Raw genomic sequence first — 24,768 nt, 5'->3', positions numbered from 1 at the left:
ACCCATACCCCATATATTGGGAATGTGGATGTCATTTCTCTATACTACTTCCTGTTGTCTGTGGGCACTGGTATCTTTGGGGAACTTCGAGAAAATCAGAATAATTGTTAGGTCTTGACTGAAGTAGTTTTTGAGGTTGGATCATCTCAGCCAGCAGCACTGAAGCTATTTTGGATGCAGAATTCTGAGGAGACTGTAACAGAGGCATTTTGAGATATGGGATCACCTGGGCCATACATTTTCATTGGTGTCTGGTCCCCTTGTTCTGAAAATACATAAAACTTTAAAGATAACATATCTGTCTATATTAATACAGGTATAGACTGTGTGTTATACACAGGTTAACCAAAGATGATTTTTTTTTGTTTTATGTTTGAGCAGGTAAAATATACATTATATGTTTTGTAGCTTTTCTGGGTTTATTTCTTTATGTCTGTAGCCATAATTTTCAGGGGGGTCTTCCTTGATCAAACTTGGTGCATACCAACCTGGAATGAATCCACGGCCTCTCATTTCCTGTGGAAATAAAAACATAACCTCTCCCCCAAAGTAACATATCTTTTGACTTACATTTTGAAGATATTTTAAAAATATATAGATTGATTTACTTCAGCAGTTTCTGTAATCCAATGTCTCTCAGTAGGGTAGGCTCCTGTACCCATAAGTGCCCTGTTCCCCAGCTCATGCTAATCCCATATGACACAGCTCCCACCCCCACCTTGTCTATGAAGCCCCTGTGCATAGCACACTCTGGTGTGCCCAGCCCTTCTCACTGTGACCCACCACAGTTTGCTAGGCCTGCCCGCCTTCCCTGAAAACACAGTAGCCCTTATTTCCCTCTGTATGGCGGGTTGTGGACTAGTGCAGCCTTGCTAGTCCTTATATATAAGTATGTATGTTTTTAGAGACAGGATTTCTCTCTGTGTAGCAGCTCTGACTCTCCAGGAACTTACTTTGTAGATCAGGCTGCCCTCAAACTCACAGAGATCCTCCTGCCTCTGCCTCCCAAGTGCTGGGATTAAAGGTGTGTGCCACCACCATTTGGATATTTTAGCCATATTTAAGCACAGCACAATTTGGTGAAAACTTTTCTGGTTATACTTTACTCCATCCCATGAACACGGTAAAGCATACATAAATCTCTTGCAGGAACACAGTAAACTAAAGACTGTACACAACTACATCAAAACTTTGTTTTGTGTATGTGACACAAGCCAAGGGCAGTGAACTCGGGAGGCAGAGGCAGGCAGATCTCTGCTAGTTCGAGGCCAGCCTGGTCTACAGAAAGAGTTCCAGGACAGCCAGGGCTACAGAGAGAATCCCCATCTCAAAATAAATAAATAAATAAATAAATAAAGTACAAGTGACACCTTCCATAAAGACAGGTTCTATAGATTGGTTGAGAAGAAGAAGCTTGGATGGGGCCGGAGAGGGGTGTCTGGTGTGGTTTTCAGTCACGCAGACAGTGCAAAGGTCACTAGGGTAGAATGCATGTCTCTTCCCAGCCTTCTGGGTGAATAACAGGTGTGACACTCCTTCTCTTGAAGGGACAACCTTGTGTACTGTCATTCCAGATTCCCCTAACACACGTCTGTGAGCACAAGGATCTCCGTGCCTCCTACACCAATTTACCTTAATCTAATGCCTCTTGACCTACTATACCCCTTGTTGGGGGATATTGGATCACACTGTGAACCCTGAGTTTATTTGCATTGATTAAATAAAATTAACCTTGTGTCAGGAGGTTGAGTAAGCAACTGGTTGACAGAAAGTCATCACAGAGCATCAGAGGGCATCCAGGAGAGACAGACTCAGGAAGTGGGAGGGGGATTGGGCAGTGTGGGTTTTTCTGGTGCCGTGGAGCAGAAGCTCAGGTCTTTTGGAAACACCAGCAGGGAGACTCCAGCTACTCAACCTCTCTGAGCTCTCAAGTTTTCACCCCTGCCTTTCAATCTCGAGCCTTATTTGTAAATTGAATGATTTATTTATAGCTAACTTTAGCAGCAGCGACAGGGCCAGTGCCTGCAGGAGCAGAATTCCTGCCAGGCTTCAGCCTGAGTGGCCAGGCCACTGCCAGGGAAGCAGGCTGGTAACTGTGGGATTGCAGTTGCTGGCTGAAGTCGCAGTAGATTAAGGTACAGTTACTGTCCAAAGTTAAAACATGACATTTCCACGAAGTCTCTCCTTCTAATCTCTGGCATGCCGGGTTGCCCATCTGCGCGTGATCCACTGAATATAACCTGTTCCCAATGTGCTCCAGGTCACTCCACTCTTTTCACCTCCTTTTTTTCTTCCAGTTCACCCTTTCTCACCTCCCCGAAGACTGCTCTCACCTGGCGTTCAGCCTGCACTTTATTCTGTGCCCACCCTCGTCTGCCTTTCTTGGCATGCCAGACTTCCACTAACCACCCAGACCCCATTCAACCCAGCATACACTGCTTCCTGGCACACCCCAAACTGCAGCTGTATGCGCCACAGCCCGCCCTGTTCCCCGGCCACGCCCTCCCCAGTAACTCCTCCCCTTGTCCGTGTCATGTGCCCCGGCCTTCCTGGTTCCCGGGCCACACTAGTTGCACCAGAGTGCTCATTTCTTCATCCCAACTGAGTCCTGGGAGCCCCTCGTGATGCTCAGCTTCGTCCCATGTCGCTGTCCTCAGGGGCTCTCCTGACAGCCCACAGTGTTCACCTCACACATCATTGTTACTCTACCCAGACAGCCCATTATCCACCTCAGCCCCTCAGCCCTCAGCCCCTCCCCAGCTCTCTCTAGAGTGTGCTTGCTGGCTGCCAGATCACACTGCGTCCTCCTCACCCATGACTCTCGTTCCACAGCTCACACAGCACCTTACCCTGGTCCCCAACACACAGACCTACAGCCTCCTGTCCCTACTGCCTCTGAAACACACCTCACCCCCCCACACACACCACACACACCACACACTCCACACACAACACACACACACCATACACACCCACCACACACACCACACACACCACACAGACACCACACACCACACCACACACACACACACAGACACCACACACACACCACACACACACACACACCACACACACCACACACGCACACACACACACACACACACACACACACACACACACACACACCACACACACACACACACACACACACACACACACACACACACACACACACACACACACACACACACACACACACACACACACACACACACACACACACACACACACACACACACACACACACACACACACACACACACACACACACACACACACACACACACACACACACACACACACACACACACACACACACACACACCACACACACACACACACACACACACACACACACACACCACACACACACACACACCACACACACACACACACACACACACACACAGACACCACACACACACCACACACACACACCTTTATTAACTCAGCTTCATCCCCCCAGCTGCCTCCGTTGTTTCTATTGGACCCCATTTACAGCTGTTTCTTGTGCACCCAGGACCACACTGTTCCCCAACCCAATGCGCTTGTCTAAGTCGCCAGGCTACTATGCTCTCCATCGCCCTGGTGGCCCAGTGCACCACATTCCCCACCTGACTCTACACAGTTCCTCAATTTAGAGTCTGCCCAGGGAGTCCCATTCTCCATCCTACTCTACCTAGCCTGCTCCTCTCCTCACCTCAACATACTATGCTGCCACCTCCTGGCCTCATGCCCACTCTGGCCCCTCTCTCCTCGTGGGCCTCTGTAGGGAGACATCCTGGATACCTGTACCGCTGACCGCGCCCAAACGAGCATGGTTACAGGACGTAGAGGGGTAGGATAAAGAGCGAAGAGGAGACGCACTCGGCCTCTTTTGGGGTTCGGTGGGGTCTCGAAAGGCTGCCGAGACTAACCTGGGTTTTCGGTGTAAGTAATCTTCCACAATAAAATATCATTCTTATCGGTTCCTTGTTGTAATTCCGTTATAGGCCTCCATCTGCTAGTGCTTAATGTTGCCACAGTCTACCTGCCATGGAATGCCCTGCAGTACACCGTGGGGCTTCCTTGTCCCATTGCCACTAAACCTTGTTCTGTATTAGGTGGCTCTCTGTGAAATCAGCATAGTCCCTTAATGCCTGTCCTGTGGTCAGTCCTGTTTTCTCATCTGATCTGGCCATGAGTCCCACTGTGGTGGTTTGAAAGAAAATGTCTCCCAAAGAGAGTGGCACTATTAGGCCGTGTGGCCTTGTTGGAGAAAGTGTGTCACTGTGGGGTGGATTTTGAGGTGTCTTCACTCAGTGTGGCAGTCAGTTGACTTCCTGTTGCCTGCAAGATGCAGCACGCTCAGCTCCAGCTCCATGTCTGCCTGCACACCGCCATGCTCCCTTCATGGTCACAATGGCCTGAACCCCTGACACTGTGAGACCGCCCCGCCCAATTAAATGTTTTCTTTGTAAGAGTTGCCGTGGTCATGGTGTCTCTTCACAGCAATAGAAACCCTAAGACAGAAGTTGGTACCAGGGACCGGGTTATTGTTGTGATAGGCCTGACCATGCGTTTGTTTGGAGGAATTTGGACTTGGTACTTTGGGTTAGGAAAGCAGTGGGATGCTTTAAGCACGCAAACTCCAGTGTGACGGTCAGTTGACTGCCTGCTGCCTGAAAGATGGAGCACACCCAGCTCCAGCACCACATCTGCCAGCTTCATGTCACCAATTTCCCAGTCACAAGGATCATGGACCGAACCTCTGAAACTACGAGGGAGCCGCCGAAATTAAATGTTTTCTTTATAAGACTTTCTGTGTGTGGGGGGTGGGGTGGGGGGGAGATGGCTCAGTGGTTAAGAGCATTGCCTGATCTTCCAGAGGTCCTGAATTCAGTTCCCAGCAGCCACATGGCAGCTCACAACCATCTGTAATGAGATCTGGTGCCCTCTTCTGGATACGTAGGCATACATGTAGGCAGAACACTGTATACATAATAAATAAATAAACCTTTTTAAAAAAGGAAAAGAGTGGTCATGATCATTATGTCTCCTCACAGAAATAAAAACCTGCCTAAAACACCACATATATATATGACTCAGGAAGTCCAGTACTTTCCCCAGCTGAACCTCTTTCATCAGATTATATCCTGGCCAGGCCCACCCTTTTCTGTCTCCTGGGTGCCTGGGGTATCTTGGATCTGATTTTCTTGTGAGCCTGTCCATGTGAAGCCAAATTGAAATCACAAACATAAATAAAACATTTTTTCAACTGCCTTGTACTCTTGGGAATAAGTTTACATTTTTTTCCTGGTTAGGGAAACTTAATATGCATTGAGTTATTTGTTGTGCCCCACACACAGACATGCACGCATATCTTTTGGCCAACTGAGGATAATTTGTGAAAAATCAATCAATTTTCTGATTTGTTTCTGCACCTCTAATTAAAGACATTACAGGCTGATTCACACACAAAATTTACTGACCAGCGTTTGAAGAGGTGTGTAAAAGAGCTTCAAGTCATGGACCTGTGTCAGCAGAGGAGATGGCCATTCTGAACTTAACATCTGTATGCAGACATTACTATCCTGAGACAGTTAATGTCTGAGCAAAAGCCAAATTCCACACACCACATGGTGCTGGACCTGCTGAGACCCCAGTCAAGTTCTCCAAACACCAAGGGGAATGGGTCACCCTCTGGGCTGCCGATGGAGCAAACAGAAAGTTCCCCTGAGGAGAAGTGTGTGAGCAAAGGGCAGATGGAAGAGGGGAGCAGCAGGTTGGGCAGAGCTCTGAAGAGCTGCCTGGGGGTGGGGCAAGGGCTGAAGACACACCCTCATCCCCACCCTCAGAAACCCTTGTGACTCTCCCCTGCTCTGTGATGCAGGCCTGGGACTCTAGTCAAGCCCACCGACCTTCAGAATCAGTCACCTCAGGCAGCCATGCTGTTTACAATATGGAGAACATTCTCTCATCTCTCCATAGCCTCCCTGAGACATGGCTGGCCTTTGGCTCAGCTTCCTGTCATGTAGACTTCAACTACACCTTACTGAGTGGGCTGGGGCTGCTGCTGCTGTACATCTGCTACCTGATACTGAAACTGGTTTTATCTTCACTGTGGAAAGAGACATATACCCAAAAGGTGAGGAAGCATGGTTCCCAAGAGAGTCTTCATTAGTGAGGGGATGAGCTTGGCTGTCAGAGGGATGTCTGAGACGGAACACTGAGGGAGAGGAGAGGGGAGGAGAGATGGGGGGAAGAGAGAGGGCTGGGACAGGGAGAAGAGACAGGCATGCGAGGGATGCAGGAGGGACAAAGGTTTCTGTGTGGAGCCCGCAGCACACCTTCCTGTCTTTGTGTGGCTGAGGTTTCCAGGACAAAGCATGAAAGTGGTCCTGGTGGCTTGGCTACACTCTTGTGTTCTCAGAATGAGGCCAGCCTCTCCTGACACGTGATCCACGATCCATCCCCACAACATGTGTCCCTTCACTTCTTCCACACTGAACTGGTCAGGATCACAATGCTGAATGTTGGTGATGTCTCTGAAGAGAGCATGGAACCCAGTCTTTAGCCCTAGGGCTCATGAGCCTCAGGAGGAGCACAGGGGGAAAGGCTGTCCTCCACACAACACCCCATTGTCCTTTAGTTTTCCAACAGAGGGGTGAAAACAAGTAGTCCCTGCCACACCTTATATTAAAATAAGCATATCACACTCTTCAGTGGGCCTCAGGGTGTGCATGGGTAATGGAGTTCTGAACATCTCAGGAAGAGCAGCAAAGCCAGTGGGTCCCGTGTGCTCATTCTCCCCTTGTTGTTAACAGCTACAGGAGAAAGCCAAGGCAACCAGGGAATCACTTAAAGGTAGGTGTCTGCCTTTGACCTCATCGCCCCCGGCTCCCCATCATGTCCTCCCCATACAGTTACAGGTCTATGATCTGAGGGTGTCACTTGCTAAATACATGGTCCCTTAGGCAGCAAAGAGCGACCCGGGAAGACAGTCAGACCCAAGACACTTCTCTGAGTCCCCACTCCATTCCCTCGTGCTTATGAAGCAGTGACAGTCTCGGGCAGTAGGCCCAGCCCCTTGGGGCTCCTGTGAGATGTGGAGGAGGGGGTAATGGCTGCTTTGGAGCACAGGTTATGTCCCCTGCCCTTGTTTTCAGTGCTTCATTCCTAGGAGCTCAGACCTGTGAGGACATCACTGACCAGTGCATTCTGCAGTGGTTTTGAGTAGCCCTTGGGGCAACACAGGTGGAGGGATTTGCAAATGATGCTGCACAGGTGTGGACATTCTAAGTGTCCCCAAAGACCACTTGTCATTGGCTGCAGGTTCTCTTAAGTGACTTCCTTTTTTAAAGGTTTTATATGTTTATTTATTATACGTGTGTGGATGTTTTGCCTGCATGCGTACTGTGCACCATATATGTGCCTGGTGCCTTCAGAGGTCAGAAAAGTGCATCCTTGCTCGCTAAGTGGCCCTACAGGTGGTTGTGAGCTACCCTGTCGGTGCTGTGAACTGACCCTTGGTCGTCTAGAGGACTTTCAACTGCTTTAGACCACCCAGCCATCTCTCCAGACCCTTGGACGTTTATCTTAAAGGTACTCCTCTGTGATCCTCCTGTTTCTACTTTCCGTCTGTATAGGGCACGGTCCTGCTTTTCCAGGTGGGAGTACTAGCGGGTCAGACGCTGAGGGCAGGAGCAGATGGCAGACCATGCTGCAAAGGTGCTTATCCCCCCCCAACACACCTCATTTCCTGGTCCCTTTTCCGGGGTCTCCACCCTGGCCAGAAGGCTTTCCTTTTCAGTTGCTGGACTTGGCTAACACTCTGAACTCTTGTCTTCCTTACAGCTCCTCAGGCCCACCATATGATCCTCCAGGCTTTCATCAGCTGCTGTGTCAAGATTCCCTCTGCAATGTATGTAACAAAGCTAGCGATCAGGTCAGCTCTCAGCTCTCTGAGACTCCCCTGGAAGACAGTACCGACTTGACGTCCCAGTGGCCTTCTACAGCTTCTGTGACAGAGTCCACATCCAGTCTCATCTCTCATTTCCCAGCAAACCAACCAGAAACTTCAGTTCCAGACGTATTCCTTCAACCTTCACCATCTCCTCTCTCCACCCTCTCATCTTACCAAACCGTTCGGGATGGCTTATCTTCTACGCCACTCACTGCCTCCCCATCACCGCACGCTCAAGCTCCCTTAGACCCTCCGGTGTTATTGAGCCACACCCCACACAAACCATTTGCCCCCTTTGCACCTCCACATGCCACTCAGGAAGCACAGTCAGTTCTCCAACCAGAAGCTCCCCTATGTCTTGAGGAGAGCCCCAGGGAGCTGTCCCCCAATGTCCCAACAGCCAAAGGCATTGTCTATGAAGGACAGGCTGTGTCAGTCTCCTCCCAGCCCTGGTCCAGTGCCAAAGACCAGTCCTTGACTACAGACACTCTTAACCAACAACCTCTAGACCCCTGTGGTCCCCAAGCCTCATATCAGAAACTTACAGAGACCCACACTGTAGAGCCCAGAAGCAGTTTGCCTCTCACCCCTGAAGTCTTAGCACTCTTCAAAAGGCAAGAGAAAACAGAAACTGATTTTACTGCATCTGAGCATAAGAAAGAGGAAGCAGAATCCTTTTCGATGCCACTAAATAATTCAGGGAAAATCTCAGGGTCAATTGCTGGTCCAAAGAACTTGGAAGTCTCCCTCCCTTTGGGTAGTGGCAAAGGCAATTCAGGGGACCCCCACCTACTCCAGCAGCCCTCTCACTCCAAGACCTCTGAAGATCAATCAGGCATCAAGGATAAACAGCTCTTCTGGGGCCCCTCTTGTCTGCACAGTGAATCCCTGAAACACGAGCCTGAAGCCACCCATACTGCCCATTTCAACAGAATGGCAAAGACTCCTACAGGCAATGAATCTCTAGCCTGCACTCAGCCCGCACCGCTGCCCTGGCTTGAGAGAGACCAACAGGTCTGGCTGCTAACATTGGCAGAATCTCAGACAAAGCCTGACTCTCACAGCAAGTCTGAGGCCCTTCAACCCCAAATCCAATGGCCATTATTTTCTCCTCTATCCCAGCTTAGGACCTGTGGGGTGCATTTTCATAGACCCTCAGATGGAGCACAGCCTCTCAGTCAATCTGAAATTCACCAGCTGGAATACAACCTATTACAAAAAGCACTGGAAAGTGTTTTGGGTTTACCCACTGTGACCCAAAGATCCCAAGAAAGCTTCTGCCCCCCACCTCCTAAGGTCTTCTTGATGAGAAAGTCACTCAAGATCTGTGATCCCAAGTCCATCCTGCTGGGAGACTTCCCCCTCACTAGAGAAGTCCGGAGGAAACTTGAGCACCACCTCCGGAAGAGACTCATCCAGCACCTATGGGGACTGCCGAACAGGGTCCAGGATTCCCTGTCACTCATGAGTCCTCACCCAGAGCCTTCTGAGTTCCCTGAGATGCAGAGCAGCCATGGGCCCTGGATCTCTCTCTCTAAGCACAATGGCAGCAGACACCCATCAAGCTTCAAGCTCATCCAATCTGAAAGTTTCCACAAAAAGATCTTGGAAACTCACCCTCTAAGGGAGAAAGACATGCCAATTCAGAGACAGGGTCCAGGAACAGACCAAAAAGATCATCTCCAGAGAGACTCCCCTGCGGCTACAATGAGCAGGGAAGGCTCTGATTCTGAGACAGACCCAGAACTTCAGCCCTGGATTCTGTCTGGAAAGTTTGCAAAGCCTTCATGGGTGAAGAAGGGCCAGAAAAAATGTGAAACCTTCCTCCAAGAACAGCTGAGCAGGAAAACTGAAGAAATGAAGGGGGGCGAGATCCCTGGCACCAAAGACAGAGGGCCACATTCTAACAACATAGCACAGCCCCCGCCTGAGACACAGCCCAGGCAATTGAAAGATCTGGCACCGTTGGCAGGTGAGGAAGACCCACTGAAAAACCACCAACATAGTTTATCGATTAGTCCTAGCAAAGAAAAGATATTGGAAGAACATATTAAAACCTTTGGCAGGAGGATGAGCTTTGGTCTTCCCAAAAGAGTTGAGGAATCCTTAGAGTCCTACAAGACAAAAGTGGAGCCATCCCATCCTCCCTCTCAGTTCCACGCTGCCTCCCACGCCGTTTCTGCAGTGAATTCTGCCCAGACCTCCAGGTTCCAGCAAAGAAATACTAGTGGAGATGGGATGCGGACATTGAATTTCACACCCATCCAAGAAGTGTCTCTCCCTGCTTCCTGGCCTGGGAGCCAGATACGGCCGGCCTCTGAGATCAAGGTGTTTGTCGACAAAGACCTTAGCACAGCTCAAAGTGGCAGAGAGCCGATCCAGCCCTGGACACCTGGTATGGTGGACAAAGGCAGCCTGCAACAATCTGGATCAGACCATAGACATAGCCCAGAGCTGCCCATGAGACCAGATAGGCCAACAGTTCCCCACAATCCTAGAACATCTGACTATAAAAGTCAGGTGTCCAGAGGAGTCGTGTTGCACTCAGAGAGCAGACCACCCATCCAGGCAGCAGGCCTGCCTGATGTGCCCTCAGCCTCAGAAGAAAAGACTTCTAAACCCCAGGGCCCCTCCAGTGGGGATATGGTGGCTTCTCAGGTACTGCGGGTGCACTTGCCCACTGCGAGAGTTGGCATTGAGGCAGGGCAGAGTTCCTGGTTCCCTGCAAATGTGTCAGGCAAGTGCCAGAACAAGGGGTGTCCCCCAGCTGCCAAGCGAGTGTCCCCACTGGGTGGAGGGGATGCAGGCTTAGGGACATCCCAAACCAGAGGGAAGAGGCTCTCTGTTCAGGCCAGGGCACCAGAGGAAACACATGGACACACATCCTCCCCGGTACAGTCACGTAGGGGGCAGCCTCTGGAAAATCAATTCACCAGCCAGGTGAAATGCTTCTTGCAGTGGGTGTCCCCTGGAAGAAAACACAAAGGGCAGGAAAGGTCCCTGGCCAAGGGCAGCTTCTCATCACCACCTGTGAAGGGCACAAGCCTCATCAAAGGGAGATGTGAGTTTTATGAGAACATTGAAGCTCTGAAGTACGTGAGAGACCCCGGGGTGATCCTCAGGAAACCACTGGGACACAGGCAGGGCACAGTCATCCCCTGTCCCCAGGCACCTGTGCCTCCCTTCATGGGGTCTGAAGAAACTCAGCAGGAGGTACAACTGCTGGCTCAGTCAGAGCCTGTGCAGAGGTACCTCTCCTGCTGGCAAGCTGCCTGCTCTCAAGTGCAGAGGGCTGAGGCCTGCAGCCCAGGACAAGGGCAGACAGTCCCTAAGAGGTGTGGCACTGCAGGAAAAGCTGAGATGGTCACCTCCCCCATGCAGGCTCCACAGGGATCCCGAGTCCCACCCAAGTCCTGTCTGTAGGTGTCAAGCTGGCCAGGGTGTCCTGTCTGCCCTTCTCTGTGTTGAAGGAAATGTTGGGAGGTCTGTTTCCATTACCCACGAAAATGCTTAACTATGCGGAATATGTTTTCTACCCAACAGCAACTTTTCCTTTGCTGACAGTGTAAATTTCTCCAATAAACTTTGTGAAAATGTGGCTTTTTTTTTTTTTTCCCCATGTGTGACATGGGGTTTAGAAATCACAAGGCTTATGCTTAGGAAATGGGATACTAGTTCCACACCCTGACCTGAGTATTCTACAAGACGCCCCTCTCTCCATTACTCTTACTGAAAGGGGGTGGGAGATAGCCCCCTAAGAGCCTTTGCTCCCTAATTTTGTGACCCTCTTCCTACACCCGACTGTAGCCTCCACACTGTGTGACAGCCAACAGCTTCCCTCTGTTCCATAGTCTTGAGAGCGGTGGTCTCTGTCTGAGGTCATCTTGTCTAACAAGGACAGGAGTGTCCTAGAATACAGTGACTCAAGTAAACTTTTTGGAACAGTTGTTAATGACCCAAGATATACTTAACTTACATTTTAGGTGCTCCTGAATTAGAGACTATGTGACGAATGCTGGGAAGAGACAGCACCCACTTAGTGCCACACATGCTTGCCAGTGAGAGACACCTGCCGCCATGTGTCACCCACAGTAGCTACTTCCCTCCACTCTCATTTCTTCAGGCTGTGTTGAAGCTGCTTCTGTGCACCAAACTGTGACACTGCTTTCAGGAAGTCTCCAGGCAGTCACCTTCCTTTCATGTTGAAAAAGTGCCACAAGCATGGTACTATCCATGTGAGTGAGTGGTTACCCAAGGGGACATAGAGGTGAATGAGCCTGCTTTAAGCACCAAGGCCACATGCCATGATCCCAACATAACACTGCCACCACACCCCACTGCGTGATCCACCCTGTTGGCACTTTCTTGAGTCCCACACAGTACCACAGAGCTTTCTGATGTCAGAGTGAGGACCACTGGCTGGACTGGCCTGTGCCAGGCATGAAGTCCTTTTATCAGCGAAGGTGATACGATGTCTCCCGTCCATGCTTGACAGTGCGCTCTCAGTGAACACAGTGCACACGGTGCCACCTTGATCTGCACAGGCTCCATGGAGTCATAGGAAAACTCCCCTGTGCCACCTGCACGCAGTTCAGGTCCCTGGAGTGAAGTGGTCTATGGACCATCATAGAATCTTCATTTCACCAAAATTCCACAGAAACCTGCCTTTGTTACACAGATCCCAAGGGAGGAATGAGACAAAAATGTTTGGAAAGATTCTTAGCATTTTATTTGTTTTTCCAGGATGGAGGTGTCCAGTGGTTGTAAAAGCAATAACATTTCCAGTGTATTGTCCGTCACGCTCTCCTTCCAAGTAATGCCACTGCCTACTGCAGGAACAGAGTTACAGGGCATTGGAAAGAGTGTGTCAATTGCATGGAGGCTCTGGAGGGGACAGAACCTCAGAATACTTGTAAGACACAATTATCCTTGGAATGTAAAAAATAAATTAATTTTTAAAAGAGAGAAAAAAGACAATTATCCATGTAGATAGTCTAGTTTCCCCTCTGCTGCCATCCTGTCATAGGGTCTGTCACCTATGCAGTCATTCAATGTTGCTCTAGTCCTGGGAGATCACCAGAGCCATGTTCTGCTTAGGACAGCCCAACCTTTGACCTTTTCTTCCTATATTTCCAGCATATTCCCACATGTGTTAAATCCTTTTAACTCCATATCACTAATATTTCCACTTCCTGGTCTACCCAGCCTCACTCTTACTCCCTTTCCTTCCCCTTGAGGAAGGCCCAAGAGTTTTCAGGCAAGAAACATTCAAAAGCTCCCTTCTTCCTCAACCTCAAAACAGCCGCCTCTTCCCCTCCTTTGCTGTGAGTTTTGTCTGTTCGGTTAGATCTCTCTAACACTCAGCAGCCTCCATTCCTTTTGGAGGAAGGGGAAGTGAAATCTCAGGATGTGGCATCATTGAGAGATGAAATCATTCTGATAAGAAGCTAGAATAGGAATTGAATTCCTTCCAGTTCCTCATATTGGAAGAAACCACTGGAATCTGTTACTTCAGAGAAACACAGGGCAGGGTTATTGGTGATTTTGTTTTTGTAGTAAAATGATGCCTGCAGTAAAAACAACAGACAGGGACACCCTGAGAAAAGGGGGCATTCTGGGCTGTGGCTGCCCATGACCTCATCTCAGCTCTTTGAAAGACTCCAGAAGAGAATGTGGCTCCCGGGCAGAAAGCTGGTTCACTGGGATGAAATCAGCATGGCAAGGGTCTGCAGGCATAAGAGCCTGACAAGGAACACTCCCCAAACACTAAGGCTGTCTCTGCTTCACTGCCAGGGGAAGGATCAGGTCCCTGAACCCGAAATCCACCTCCCCTAGCTAGAAATGTTCAAGTGCTGGATGAACCACAGAGAGGATCAAACCTGCATAGAAGGTTGTGGACTTCAGGAAACAGCTTGATTCTAAAATGTCTCTCCTACCAAGAATCATGGACCCTAACTAGGCCTGCCTGCAGTTGGCTGTGGTGGTGGTACATACTTTTAATTCCAGCACTCGGGAGGCAGAGGCAGGCAGATCTCTGTGAGTTTGAGGCCAGTCTGATCTACAGAGTGAGTTCCAGGACAGCCTCCAAAGCTACAGAGAAACCCTAACTCTAAAAACAAACAAACAAAAAATATGTTTAGGTAATGCAAGTTTGGCAAATGGGCTTGCTTATGCTATAAATCACACAATCTGACACCAACAGTAATGACCGCAAAATCTACAAAACTAACTTCGTATTTCATTTTGTCAACTTAACACAATACGTCTGATTTGGGCTTCCTTTGAATTTTGTATTTGTTAAGTTTTAGTACTTCAACTATGAGTTTTATTATTTTTATTTTTGAAGAATTTATTTGGGTCCATGTTTCCATGAGTTTGTCATTGTGCAGGAGGCATGGCTGCAGACAGAAGATGAGGCGGCAGGAGCAGAAAGCCGAGGCTCATATCTTCATTGCAAACACTTTCCCAGCATGTTGCACACCAGAACACAGAAATCATTCCACAGTCAGATAAGTAGCTATGGGCAGGCTGTGACTTGAAATGATTCTTAGACCTCTGTGCTGGTTGGTTTTGGTCAATTGACACAAACCTAAACATATCTTAGAAGAGAGGATTTTAATTGAGAAAATACCTCCATAAGATAGGTCTGTATGGGAGGGCCCAGCTCACTGGACGGGGCCAGCCCTGAGCAAGTGCTCCTGGGCAGTATGAAAAAGCAGGCTAAGAAATTCATGAGGAGCAAACCAGCATGGAACACTTCCACATGGCATCTGCATCAGCTCCTGCCTTGAGTTGACACCCTGCCTTCCCTCAGTAATGGACTATAACCTGTAAGGTGAAATAAAGCCCTTCCCCCAACAAGTTACTTTTTAGCCATGGCGTTTTAGCACAGTGGTAGAAAGAAACCTAAGACATCTGACATGACAACCCTGCATGCAAGGATAGATCCCTGTGGTCATGGTAAGTCATGCTTCCAAGTGTAGAGCACTGGGCTTGGCTCACTTTACCAACAGCTGGTAAAAGATGTCTGTGGTAGACATGAAAACCCAGACTCCTTTCATACAGAAGATTCCTCGAACAAATCAAACCTGCACAGTGGAATATGTGCCACCATGAAGGATGGAGACCCTTTCGGAAACGATCTGGAAGGCTTTCGGGCTGAATTATTAGGGTAAAAAACAAAGTGTAACCAAGCATGGTGTCATCTACGGAAGTAGTGAGAGTGACTCACAACGGCAATCGCCACACGGGGCACTGGTTCTCATCAGGGAGACCTTTGTCGTTGACACAGCGTAGGAAGGGAGGGAATGATACTAGAATCTCACACAGGGATTTGGGACTCAAATCATAGCATCTTGTTACAGCAATTTCTGCCAAGGACAGAAAACCTGAACACAGCTACACGGCTCACCCCCATTGCTCGGGCTGCCTACTGTCCTCCTTTGCACATTGACAGAAAGAGCCCGCAATAGTCCCTAGTGAGAAAGCTTAACAAATCTGTGACACTTGGAGATTTGATGCTCTTCTAGAAAAAGTGCTTTCCCACTCTCTACCACCCCACCCCCTCCCTTACTGTCAAACAGCTGCTTCTGTGACCTTAATGGTTTCCAAATGTCACAATGAACAGTGGCTTAGTTACTTGCCCTCCAGTAAAGCATTGACACCCTCCAGATTCAGAGCTGGGCCTGGGGTCTACCAGGTGGATGATACTGGGACCTCATTGATTGGTGACAGAGATGGTTCTTTAAATGGACTAAGGGAAATGTGGTAAGTGCAGTGACAGACACTGTCACGGGGCATTCTAATAGTCCAATGACAGCGGGAAGTGAGCCTCGCTGTGCTTGTCATGAAGAGGACTGATTGACAGGCAATAAAGAGGAAGGAGCTCACGGCTACATGGTGACAGGTGACAATGTGTGGGTCATACCTACCCATAGGGGTGGGGACAAACTTCTGTTTCCTCTGAGGCTGTTTCAGGAAGGTAGAACCCATCACCACGAACAGCCCTGCCCTGTCTCCCTCTTCCATGCCTCTGTCCTTCCATCCCAGGCTCCCACGGTTACTTATCCCTGATGTTGGTCCATTCCCCATTGTCTGGGGTCCTCTTTCCTCCAGCTCCACATGTCTGTCACAGACGGCCTCCAGCCTAGTGACAAGAGAAACTGCAGAGGAAGGAGAGGAAGACGGGAGAGCTTCCTCTTGTGTTTCTCAAAACCAGAGTGCATGTCCCAAAATTGAATGCTGAAAATAAGTGAAAAGTCAAACTGGATTCCAGCCTACGCTGCCAAGGATGACCTTTTCCTGCCACAACAGGCCTGTCAAGCCTTGAGGATACCATTCATCCAACCCAGAAGTCCCTAAGCAGGTGCGGTCCCTGGAAACCATCCATGAAACTTGGGACCCCATATTAAGCAAACTGTTTGCATGTGTACCCGCTCTCTTCCTCCGGCCCTCCCCTCTCCATCCTCCTACTTTCCTTGAGATGGGTTCCCTATGCACACCCCAGGCTAGCCTGCAGCTTTCTGTCTGTGCTTTCCAAATGCTGAGGTTGCAGATGTGTGCCAACATGTCCAACTATCCATGACATTTTAAAATGGATAAGTTATTTGCATCACAGAAATTGAATCTAAGACCCCGTGCATGCCAGGCACACACCTTATCACAGAGCCACGTGCCCAGATGCATGTGAACCCTACTGCATGAGATTTTACTGTTTCTTATTCAAGCCTCTCCATCCCTCCTGCCCTCCAGACTGTGTCTTCTCTGCCTCGTTTCTTCTTCATGCTCTGCCTCATGTTTCAGACTGCCGGGAGCTTCCACAGGCACACTGCACTATGGTGGATGCTGCACAAGCCTAAGCCTGAGCCATGGCCAATGTTTGCAGACTGTCTACAAGCTCATTTACCAGTCCACTACTGCACTTTTCTCTCCTGTAGAAAATGCCGATAGACTCACACTGTGGGGTTGCATCAGGGTTAACTGACAGCTTCTCATCATCACATTTCTCCCTATGTCAGAGTGTTCCTGCAGCATGAGTTATAGAGTCTATCTCAGAGCCTGTAAGCTCCCCAACTCTCCCAGGACAACCAGTATCACAGGCCTCTCTCCTCATGCTCTCATGGCCACCAACTCCATGTGCAGAGTCTGTTTGTATTTATTGCTATGTTATACTCTGCCCAAATCTAGGGCTCAATGTTTGTGTGTGTGTGTGTGTGTGTGTGTGTGTGTGTGTGTGTGTGTGTGTGTGTGTGTTTGTATGTATGAGTGTGTGTTTCCTCTCTGTTTGGGCTCAGCTAGGATGGCTCACATAGCTGTAGTCGACCTGGAGGCTGGCCTGAGGCTAAGTGATCCAAGCTGGCTTCCTTGCATGTCTAATGGTTGGCATGGGCTTCTGGTTCCATGTGAACTCTTCAGGAAAAAAAGCCTCATGCCTGCATGGAGGCACAGGCTTCTGTGAGTGTGGAGAAAAGCCCAAACACCACCATGTGGATTGTTTCTGTCCCGATTGGTCCCGCAGCCCTTTAGTCCCAAATAAACACACAGAGGCTTAAATTATAAACTGTTTAGTCAATGGCTCGGGCTTCTTATTGGCTAGCTCTCTCCTAATTATCAACCCATTTCTATTTAACTATGTATTGCCATGAGGCTGTGCCTTACCCATAACACTCTGGCATGTTACTCCTCCAGTGGCTACATGGCGTCTCTCTCCGGTGACTCACTCTCTGCGTTCCTCTTCCCCAAATCTTCCTAGTCTGGTAGCTCCACCTATACTTCCTGCCTGGCTACATCTTGCCTGTCCATTGGCAGAAACAGCTGTATTCATCAACCAAAAAGAGAACAATATATTCACAGCATACAGAAGGACATCTCCCATCATCTCTTTTCTGTCTAAATAAAAAGGAAGGTTTTAACTTTAACATAGTAAAATTATATATAACAAAACAGCTATCAAAGAAGAGCTATAGTTAACAATATTTAGTCCATTAACATTTGGAAAAATTTAAAGAAAATATTCTATCATCTATCCTATTTTTGTGTGAGCCTAAAGTCTTTTTTTTTTCTTTTTTTTTTTGGTTTTTCAAGACAGGGTTTCTCCATATTGCTTTGGAGCCTGTCCTGGAATTGGCTCTGTAGACCAGGTTGGCTTCAAAATTACAGAGATCTGCCTGCCTCTGCCTGTCTCCCAAGTGCTGGGATTAAAGGGGTAAGCCACCAATGCCTGTCCTGTCTAAATTCTTATATGTAACTTATATTTTATCATAACTAAGGAAAACCATAACCATAACTATCTGTCTCCAATTCCATCAAAGACCCCAGAAGGATAATATATAAACTCTAGACAGAGACATCTCACTGCCTGGACAGTCACCCAAAGCTCCTCTGTAACCTTGGAGCATCCATTTTCAGCCTATAGGCCCAGAATGTCTGGCAGACTCTTTGATGAAGCAAAAACCTTGAAGGACCATCCTTGTCCCTTGGCAAATTCAGCAGTTACTTTTCTTTGTAATCTGCTTGTTCAGTTTGGACAGTATGCTATTAAGCAGTCCAGGCAAGAGCAGTTTCTTGTCCAAATGGCTGTTTCTGCCATGTTAAAGGCAAATGCCATAATGAGTTTCTTCGATTCCCATTTTCCTCTTTGATGGAATTGGTATTGCCAGGAGTAGTTGTGTTTCATTGTCATGAAAAAACCTAATAAACCACTTTAAATGCTATGTCCTGTAGGTCTTTGAAAGGTTTTGAAGAATACCTATCCATTTGAAATATATCTCTGTATATCTAGAAAGCCTAACTGACAAACTATAAATTTTGACTATTATAGATGACTACCTATAATCTGTATTTAATTATACATTACATTTTTAAATGAGCTGTATAAATACAATATCTAAACAAGAGTAGCAATACACATATAACAAAATTGACCTTAAATTTGTATCAATAATCCAAAATCCATACCAACGCAAAGTATTCATTTCTATATCATATTCTCTTTAAAGGAAAAAAGGGGAATAGGATATAGGAATGAATACTTTACATTGGTATGGATTTTCATTTATTGATACAAATTTAAGGTTAATTTTGTTATATGTAAATTTCTCCTCTTTTGGTATTGTGTTTAAACAGATCTTTTAAAATGTAATGCATAATTAAATACAGATTGTATAGTCACCTATAGTAGTCAGAACTTATAATTAGGTTAGTTAGGTTTTCTAGATATACAGAGATGTATTTGAGATGGATAGGTGTTCTTCGAACCTTTCAAAGACCTACAGAAATATGGCATTTAAATGGTTTAGGGATTTTCATGACAGTGAGACACAACTGCTCCTGGCACACCAATTATGTCAGAAAGGAGGATGGGCATTGAAGAAACTAGTTATGAAGTTTGCTTTCAACATGGCAAGATTAGCCATTTGGGCAAGAAACTGCTCTTGCCTGGACTGTTTGTTGCTGTATAAACTGGACATACAGAACCCACAAAAAATGACTGCTGAACTTTCAAAACAAGACAGTACTGAAGGGTTCCTGTTGAAATGGAGGAGTGTGCTAGACACACTGTGGCCTATGGGCTGAAGATGGATGCCCCAACATTACAGAGGAAGTTTGGGTGACTGTCCAGGTAGCAGATGTCTCTGTCAGATCTAGAGTTTATATATTATCCTTCTGTGATCTGTGATGGAGTTGAAGACAGATAGTTATTGTTATAGTTTTTAGTTATTATAAAAGATAAGTTACATGTAAGACTTTAGACTCACAAAGACAGGGTAGATGGTAGAATATTTTCTTTAAATCTTGCTAAATGTTAATGAACTAAATATTGTAACTATAGTTCTTACTTGATATCTGTTTTGTTATATAGTTTACTATGTTAATGGGAAACCCTTCTTTTTATTTAGACAGAAAAGAGGAGATGATGGGGGAAGATCTTCTGTGTATACGTTTGTCTTATTGGTTGATAAATAAAGTACTGTTGGCCAATAGGGAAGCAAGTTAAGCAGGACTAGGAGTCGAGGAGGATTCTGGGAAATGTAGTAAAGAGAAGTCTTGTGATCCAGGCAGACTCAGAATATAAGCAGGAACAAGCAGGAAATTGTGCTCTTCCTCATGCTCTCTTCTCTGGGAGCCACTATGTGAGCCTGACAAGAGAGGACACATGCTGCTGGTGTCCTTGATCATATAAGTCTTCATAAATATATAGATTAATGATTATGGTTGATAATTAAGACTGAGCTAGCAGATAAGAAATCCTAGTCATTGCGAGCAGCATTGTACCTAATATTAATCTCTGTGTGTTATTTTGGGAGCACACATGGTGGCCGGGCTTGGGTGGCTTGGCAGAACGACTTACCATTACACAGAGGAACTCTGAGAATCCTGGGGTGGTTTTATTTCCACCTATGAAATGGTCAGAATTTCTTTCTTCTTTAAAATGTCTGTTTTTGTTACTGTTATTATGAGCTTTGTTTTCTCCTACATGAGTATTCCTTCTGGGCAAGAAGGTAAGTGATTCTTTTCCTTAGGTGAAGTAAGGGTAAATTGAAATATTAGGCAACAAAACAGAACAATTGATGCAGTGTTCTTTGGAATAAGACTAAGCCTTAACATATATTTTGTATAAAAATTTGGAGTGTGCCAGGTGGTTGTGGCACATACTTTTAATCTCAGCACCAGGGAGGCAGAGGTAGGCAGGTCTCTGAGCTCAAGACCACCCTAATCTACAGAGGGCCTTCCAGGACAGCCAGGGCTACATAAAGAAATCCTGTCTCGAGAGAAGAAAAAAAAGGAATTTGGAGTGCTGAGATACCTAAGATGGTTAGTTCAAACATAATTGACTTGACTAACATAGATGGACAAGGAAACAAATTAAGAATAAAATGGCAAAACTTTAAAGTGTCCTATCCACAAAGTTCACCGTTAAACTCTTTCCTGTCATTCTAGCTGACCTTTGATTTTGGTCTTCCCCTTTGTTGCCTTTTCAGAGGCTTGGAGATTCAGATCCTCGAACAATGTCCCTTCCGGGACATCACACTGAGACTCATGGCAACAGCTTACCACCATTTCTCAGATGCTCGGTAAGAACTTGATAGCCCTGCTACTGTACACAGGCAACTTACATGAAAGAACCATCTGAGAGCAGACCCTGAATGTCCACAGACATGCCAGGTGGTGCCTGGAGTGCCAGAGTTTCATTTCAGTGACTCCATTTAAAAAGACCAACAGTTAAGCTGGGTGTTGGTGGTGCACGCCTTTAATCCCAGCCTTGGGAGGCAGAGGCAGGCAGATCTCTATGAGTTTGAGGCCAGCCTGGTTTACAGAGCGAGTTCCAGACAACCTCCAAAGCAATACAGAGAAACCCTGTCTTGTAAAACACAAAACAAAACAAAACAAAAGACCAACACTGTATGTGCATGAGTGTTTGTGTGCCTGGTGTCCACAGAGGCCAGAAGAGGACATCAGATCCTCTGTAACTGGAGTTACAGACAGTTGTTAGCCATTGTGTGGGTGCTGGGAACTGAACCTGGGTCCTCTGGAAGAACAGCCAGTGTTTGTAACCACTGAGCCACCTCTCCAGGCCCCTTGAGCTTTTTTTGCCACCATATGACCTAGCTCTCCAGGGGCAGGGCAGCATCCAGTTTAAGCCTTTTCTCTGATGGAAACTGTCTAAAGAGACATGCTAATTTTAGTTCACTCTGTTATTTTTCTTGCAACACAATGCCGGAGAGCGAATGGAGACTACATTGGGCCATTGGACCCAGCAGCTGGGTAATTGACTTAATTTTGCTCTTTTGCTCTTCTCCTTTCTACTCTGGGGAGCCCTTTACGACTGAGCAGCACCCCCAGGGAAATGACATAAATTAGGCTGTAATCTGAGATAGTGGACTGTCTGGCTTTCCAGTTAAGGCCCACAGATGCCTCTTAGGAATGCCCTGAGCTGTAGGCAGGACACTCTAAAAAGCAAGGTTTTAGCATTCTCCACAGGACTTAGGCGTGTGTGTGGGGGTGGGGGATGGAGATACTGTGAGGACTTGCTTAGAGTTTTGTTCTGGAATACAACCATTTCCAAACACTCAATAATGCGGTCATTTACTTAGAAAACTACTGATGATTATTGTAATTTAACAAAAGCAGCATTCCAGAGACAAAGACACCGTGTGACACGGTTCAAGCAGAGGGGTTTTTTATTAGGGATATGGAATATAAAAACGGGAAATGGGAGAGGCACACGGGTCTCAGGGGACAGGGGCAGAGGAGGGGAGGGGGTAAGGGAGGGGACACACAGAGAGAGAGAGAGGGAGAGAGGGAGAGGGAGAGGGAGAGAGAGATGAATATGCCCAGGTAGTGCTCTTAGTGGCTGCAGCTGAGGAAATGCTGGTACAGATACCTGAATACTAACAATGACAGCCTTGCATTCTGGAACTCTTTGGACACCAGGGTGAAACTCTGATGTCTGCATGATCTGTCTTACTTTCTTCCAAACGAGGCCACAGGTCACTTCAGCCAAGCTAGACAGGTCTCAAAAGCCACCAAATCCAAAGCGTTTTAAACAGGTTATTTCTTTAGCAATGGCTGTAAAGGATGTGTTTTTGTTTTTTTCAAGACAGGGTTTCTCTGTGTAGCTTTGGCTGTCCTGGAACTAGCTTTGTAGACTAGAGACCCTGCCAGCCTCTGCCTCCCAAATGCTGGGATTAAAGGCGTGAGACACAGCTGCCTGGCTAAGGATGTTGTCTGAAATCCATCTTTTGGATGAAGAACCTGGCACTCTGCCATGTTCTCTATGCCCTATTCTGCAACTGACGTGGCTTACTGAGGCAATGAGACCTTGCAAAAGATGAACACTTCTGTTGGGAGAGGTCATTATGTTATCATGGATCTGCTGACTTCCACATCCTCTCTCCCCGCCACAGCTGCCAGAATTATATGACTCCGCTAAGAATTTTAGTAAGGAGAGCAAGAAATCAAATTTCCAAAAAATCTGTCGCACCTCACTTGAGGAAGCTCGGCAGCTCCTTGATAAAAATCTGAATGCCACATCGTCATGTGACACCGACAAGAGAAAAGATAAGCCCCTCCCTGCCATACAGACCCGGGCTGAGAAGGAGAAGGAGAAGGAGAAGGAGAAGGAGAAGGAGAAGGAGAAGGAGAAGGAGAAGGAGAAGGAGAAGGAGAAGGAGAAGGAGAAGGAGAAGGAGGAGAAGGAGAAGGAGAAGGAGAAGGAGAAGGAGAAGGAGAAAGAGAAGGAGGAGAAGGAGAAGGAGAAGGAGAAGGAGAAGGAGAAGGAGGAGAAGGAGAAGGAGAAGGAGAAGGAGGAGAAGGATGAGAAGAAGGGTGAGGATGAGGAGCACGGGGAGGAGGAGGAGAAGGAGAAGGAGGAGGAGGAGAAGGAGAAGCCCAAGTCCATGGCAGATGTACTTCACCACAGCCTGTTGAAGGGCTTCCTGTTCCCACTGGAGCAGATAGCCAAGACTCAGAAGAGACTGGTTCAGGTGGGCATCCCTCCTCCGGTGCACACCTTTCCTTATGAGTTCAGGGCCGATGAGGTCGAAGTTACTCAGAAAAAACCCACCTCCAGGAAGAGGACTTCAAGTGCCACATTTCACAAACTTCTCCTGGATTCCGTTACCCCGGACAGGCTGGTCTATGAAGATAAATTGATTCGATTCTTCCCCCCTGAGCCAGGTAAAGAGACTCATGGGGTGGGGGGTGGGGGAGTTTGCAAACCTTGCTGAGAATCTAGGTCCATTCCCAGAGGAGAGTATGTCAAGCATTGGCCTCTTGAAATCTTGCCTGTTCTAGGGTTCGTAGCCAATGCTGTTGCTGCCGATGGTGGCGATGAAGGAAAGGGGTTTAAATTTTCCATCCCGTGAATGGTACACACACCTACTCCAGGGGCTGAGGCAGGAGGATCGTTAGTTTGAAGCTAATGTGGGCAATTTAGCCTGTGCAATTTAACTAGACCCAGCCTAAAATTAAAGGTGTGTGTGGGGGGAGACAGAGATGGGGGAGCAAGTTGTTGCTCATGGTAGAACACTTGTCTAGCATGTTCAAGTTTTAGAGTTCAACCCTGAGAACAACAAAAGAATAAAACGAGACAATCTAGGGCTAAGGCTCACATCCATCTCTGAGAGGTGGCTGTGAATAGCATGAGTGATGAAGCCTGTCAGCTCTGAAACACCCATCACTACTTGTTTTCTGCATTCTGGGCTTGTTAGATTATTATCTTTTGTAATTTCCTTGGCTTTATTGTCTTTCACAGTTGGTGGCATGCATGTGTGCATGTGTGCTGTGCGAATGTGTGTGACTGTGTAAGTGTGTGAGTGTCTGTGTGTTCCCTAAACCTTTCCTGATTTTTTTTTCTCTTTCAAAGAGGATCACTGGGTGGGGTAGGGTGGGGTGGGGTCTTCCTTTCTGTTTCTTACTAGTTTCCCTTAGGAGGAAGTCAATAGTATGTAGAACAGGTGATATTTAGTTCAGGGGCTCTGGGTTGCAGCTGCCAGAATGGGGAAGGCAGCTCGGCTCATTGGAGATTTATTCTGTCTGTGGAGAATGCCAATGTCTGACTCTTTCAAAATATGATCTTTCTAGGAAAGCAATTCCTGGACCTAGTGGACCTGGAGTGGAGGTATTTCAAGGGGCTTGCAAGCTGGGGACGCGTTCGTAGGGGGTTGTCATTCATTGACATACAATTCACCAGTGAGAAGAGATTCGTGGAGAGTCAAGGCATGTCTGGGATGCTTTCCCCTCCTCTAGTTCGCAAAACTTTGATGTACCCTCAGACTGAGTGTCATAAGGATGGATTTTATCACTTTAAATGGAATACATAG

At 47.4% G+C, this 24,768-nt stretch overlaps 2 protein-coding genes across 2 annotated transcripts; both read left to right on the top strand.

Moving 5' to 3' along the window:
* Nucleotides 1–8,626: 8,626 nt before the first annotated feature.
* On the top strand, nucleotides 8,627–11,368 carry LOC100772041 (spermatogenesis-associated protein 31D1-like). The gene has a single exon (XM_035441739.1). It carries the CDS (start codon nucleotides 8,627–8,629, stop codon nucleotides 11,366–11,368), a length of 2,742 nt encoding a protein of 913 aa, XP_035297630.1.
* Nucleotides 11,369–21,658: 10,290 nt separating this feature from the next.
* Nucleotides 21,659–24,768, top strand: CUNH9orf153 (chromosome unknown C9orf153 homolog). The gene is made up of 4 exons (XM_027409597.1): nucleotides 21,659–21,709; nucleotides 22,852–23,034; nucleotides 23,245–23,623; nucleotides 24,530–24,768. The coding sequence occupies exons 1-4, from the start codon at nucleotides 21,659–21,661 to the stop codon at nucleotides 24,766–24,768; spliced, it is 852 nt and encodes a 283-aa protein (XP_027265398.1).

Source organism: Cricetulus griseus, chromosome 3 (assembly GCF_003668045.3).
Source record: "Cricetulus griseus strain 17A/GY chromosome 3, alternate assembly CriGri-PICRH-1.0, whole genome shotgun sequence".
Taxonomy (NCBI): domain Eukaryota; kingdom Metazoa; phylum Chordata; class Mammalia; order Rodentia; family Cricetidae; genus Cricetulus; species Cricetulus griseus.
This window is presented reverse-complemented; position numbering and strand designations above follow the sequence as displayed.

Coding starts and splice junctions, on each gene's coding strand:
- LOC100772041 (XM_035441739.1), top strand. CDS start 8,627: ATGCCACTAAATAATTCAGGGAAAATCTCAGGGTCAATTGCTGGTCCA.
- CUNH9orf153 (XM_027409597.1), top strand. CDS start 21,659: ATGCCGGAGAGCGAATGGAGACTACATTGGGCCATTGGACCCAGCAGC. Junction 23,035..23,244: donor TCCCTGCCATACAGACCCGG/GCTGAGAAGGAG, acceptor GAGAAGGAGAAG/GAGAAGGAGGAGAAGGATGA. Junction 23,624..24,529: donor ATTCTTCCCCCCTGAGCCAG/GTAAAGAGACTC, acceptor TGATCTTTCTAG/GAAAGCAATTCCTGGACCTA.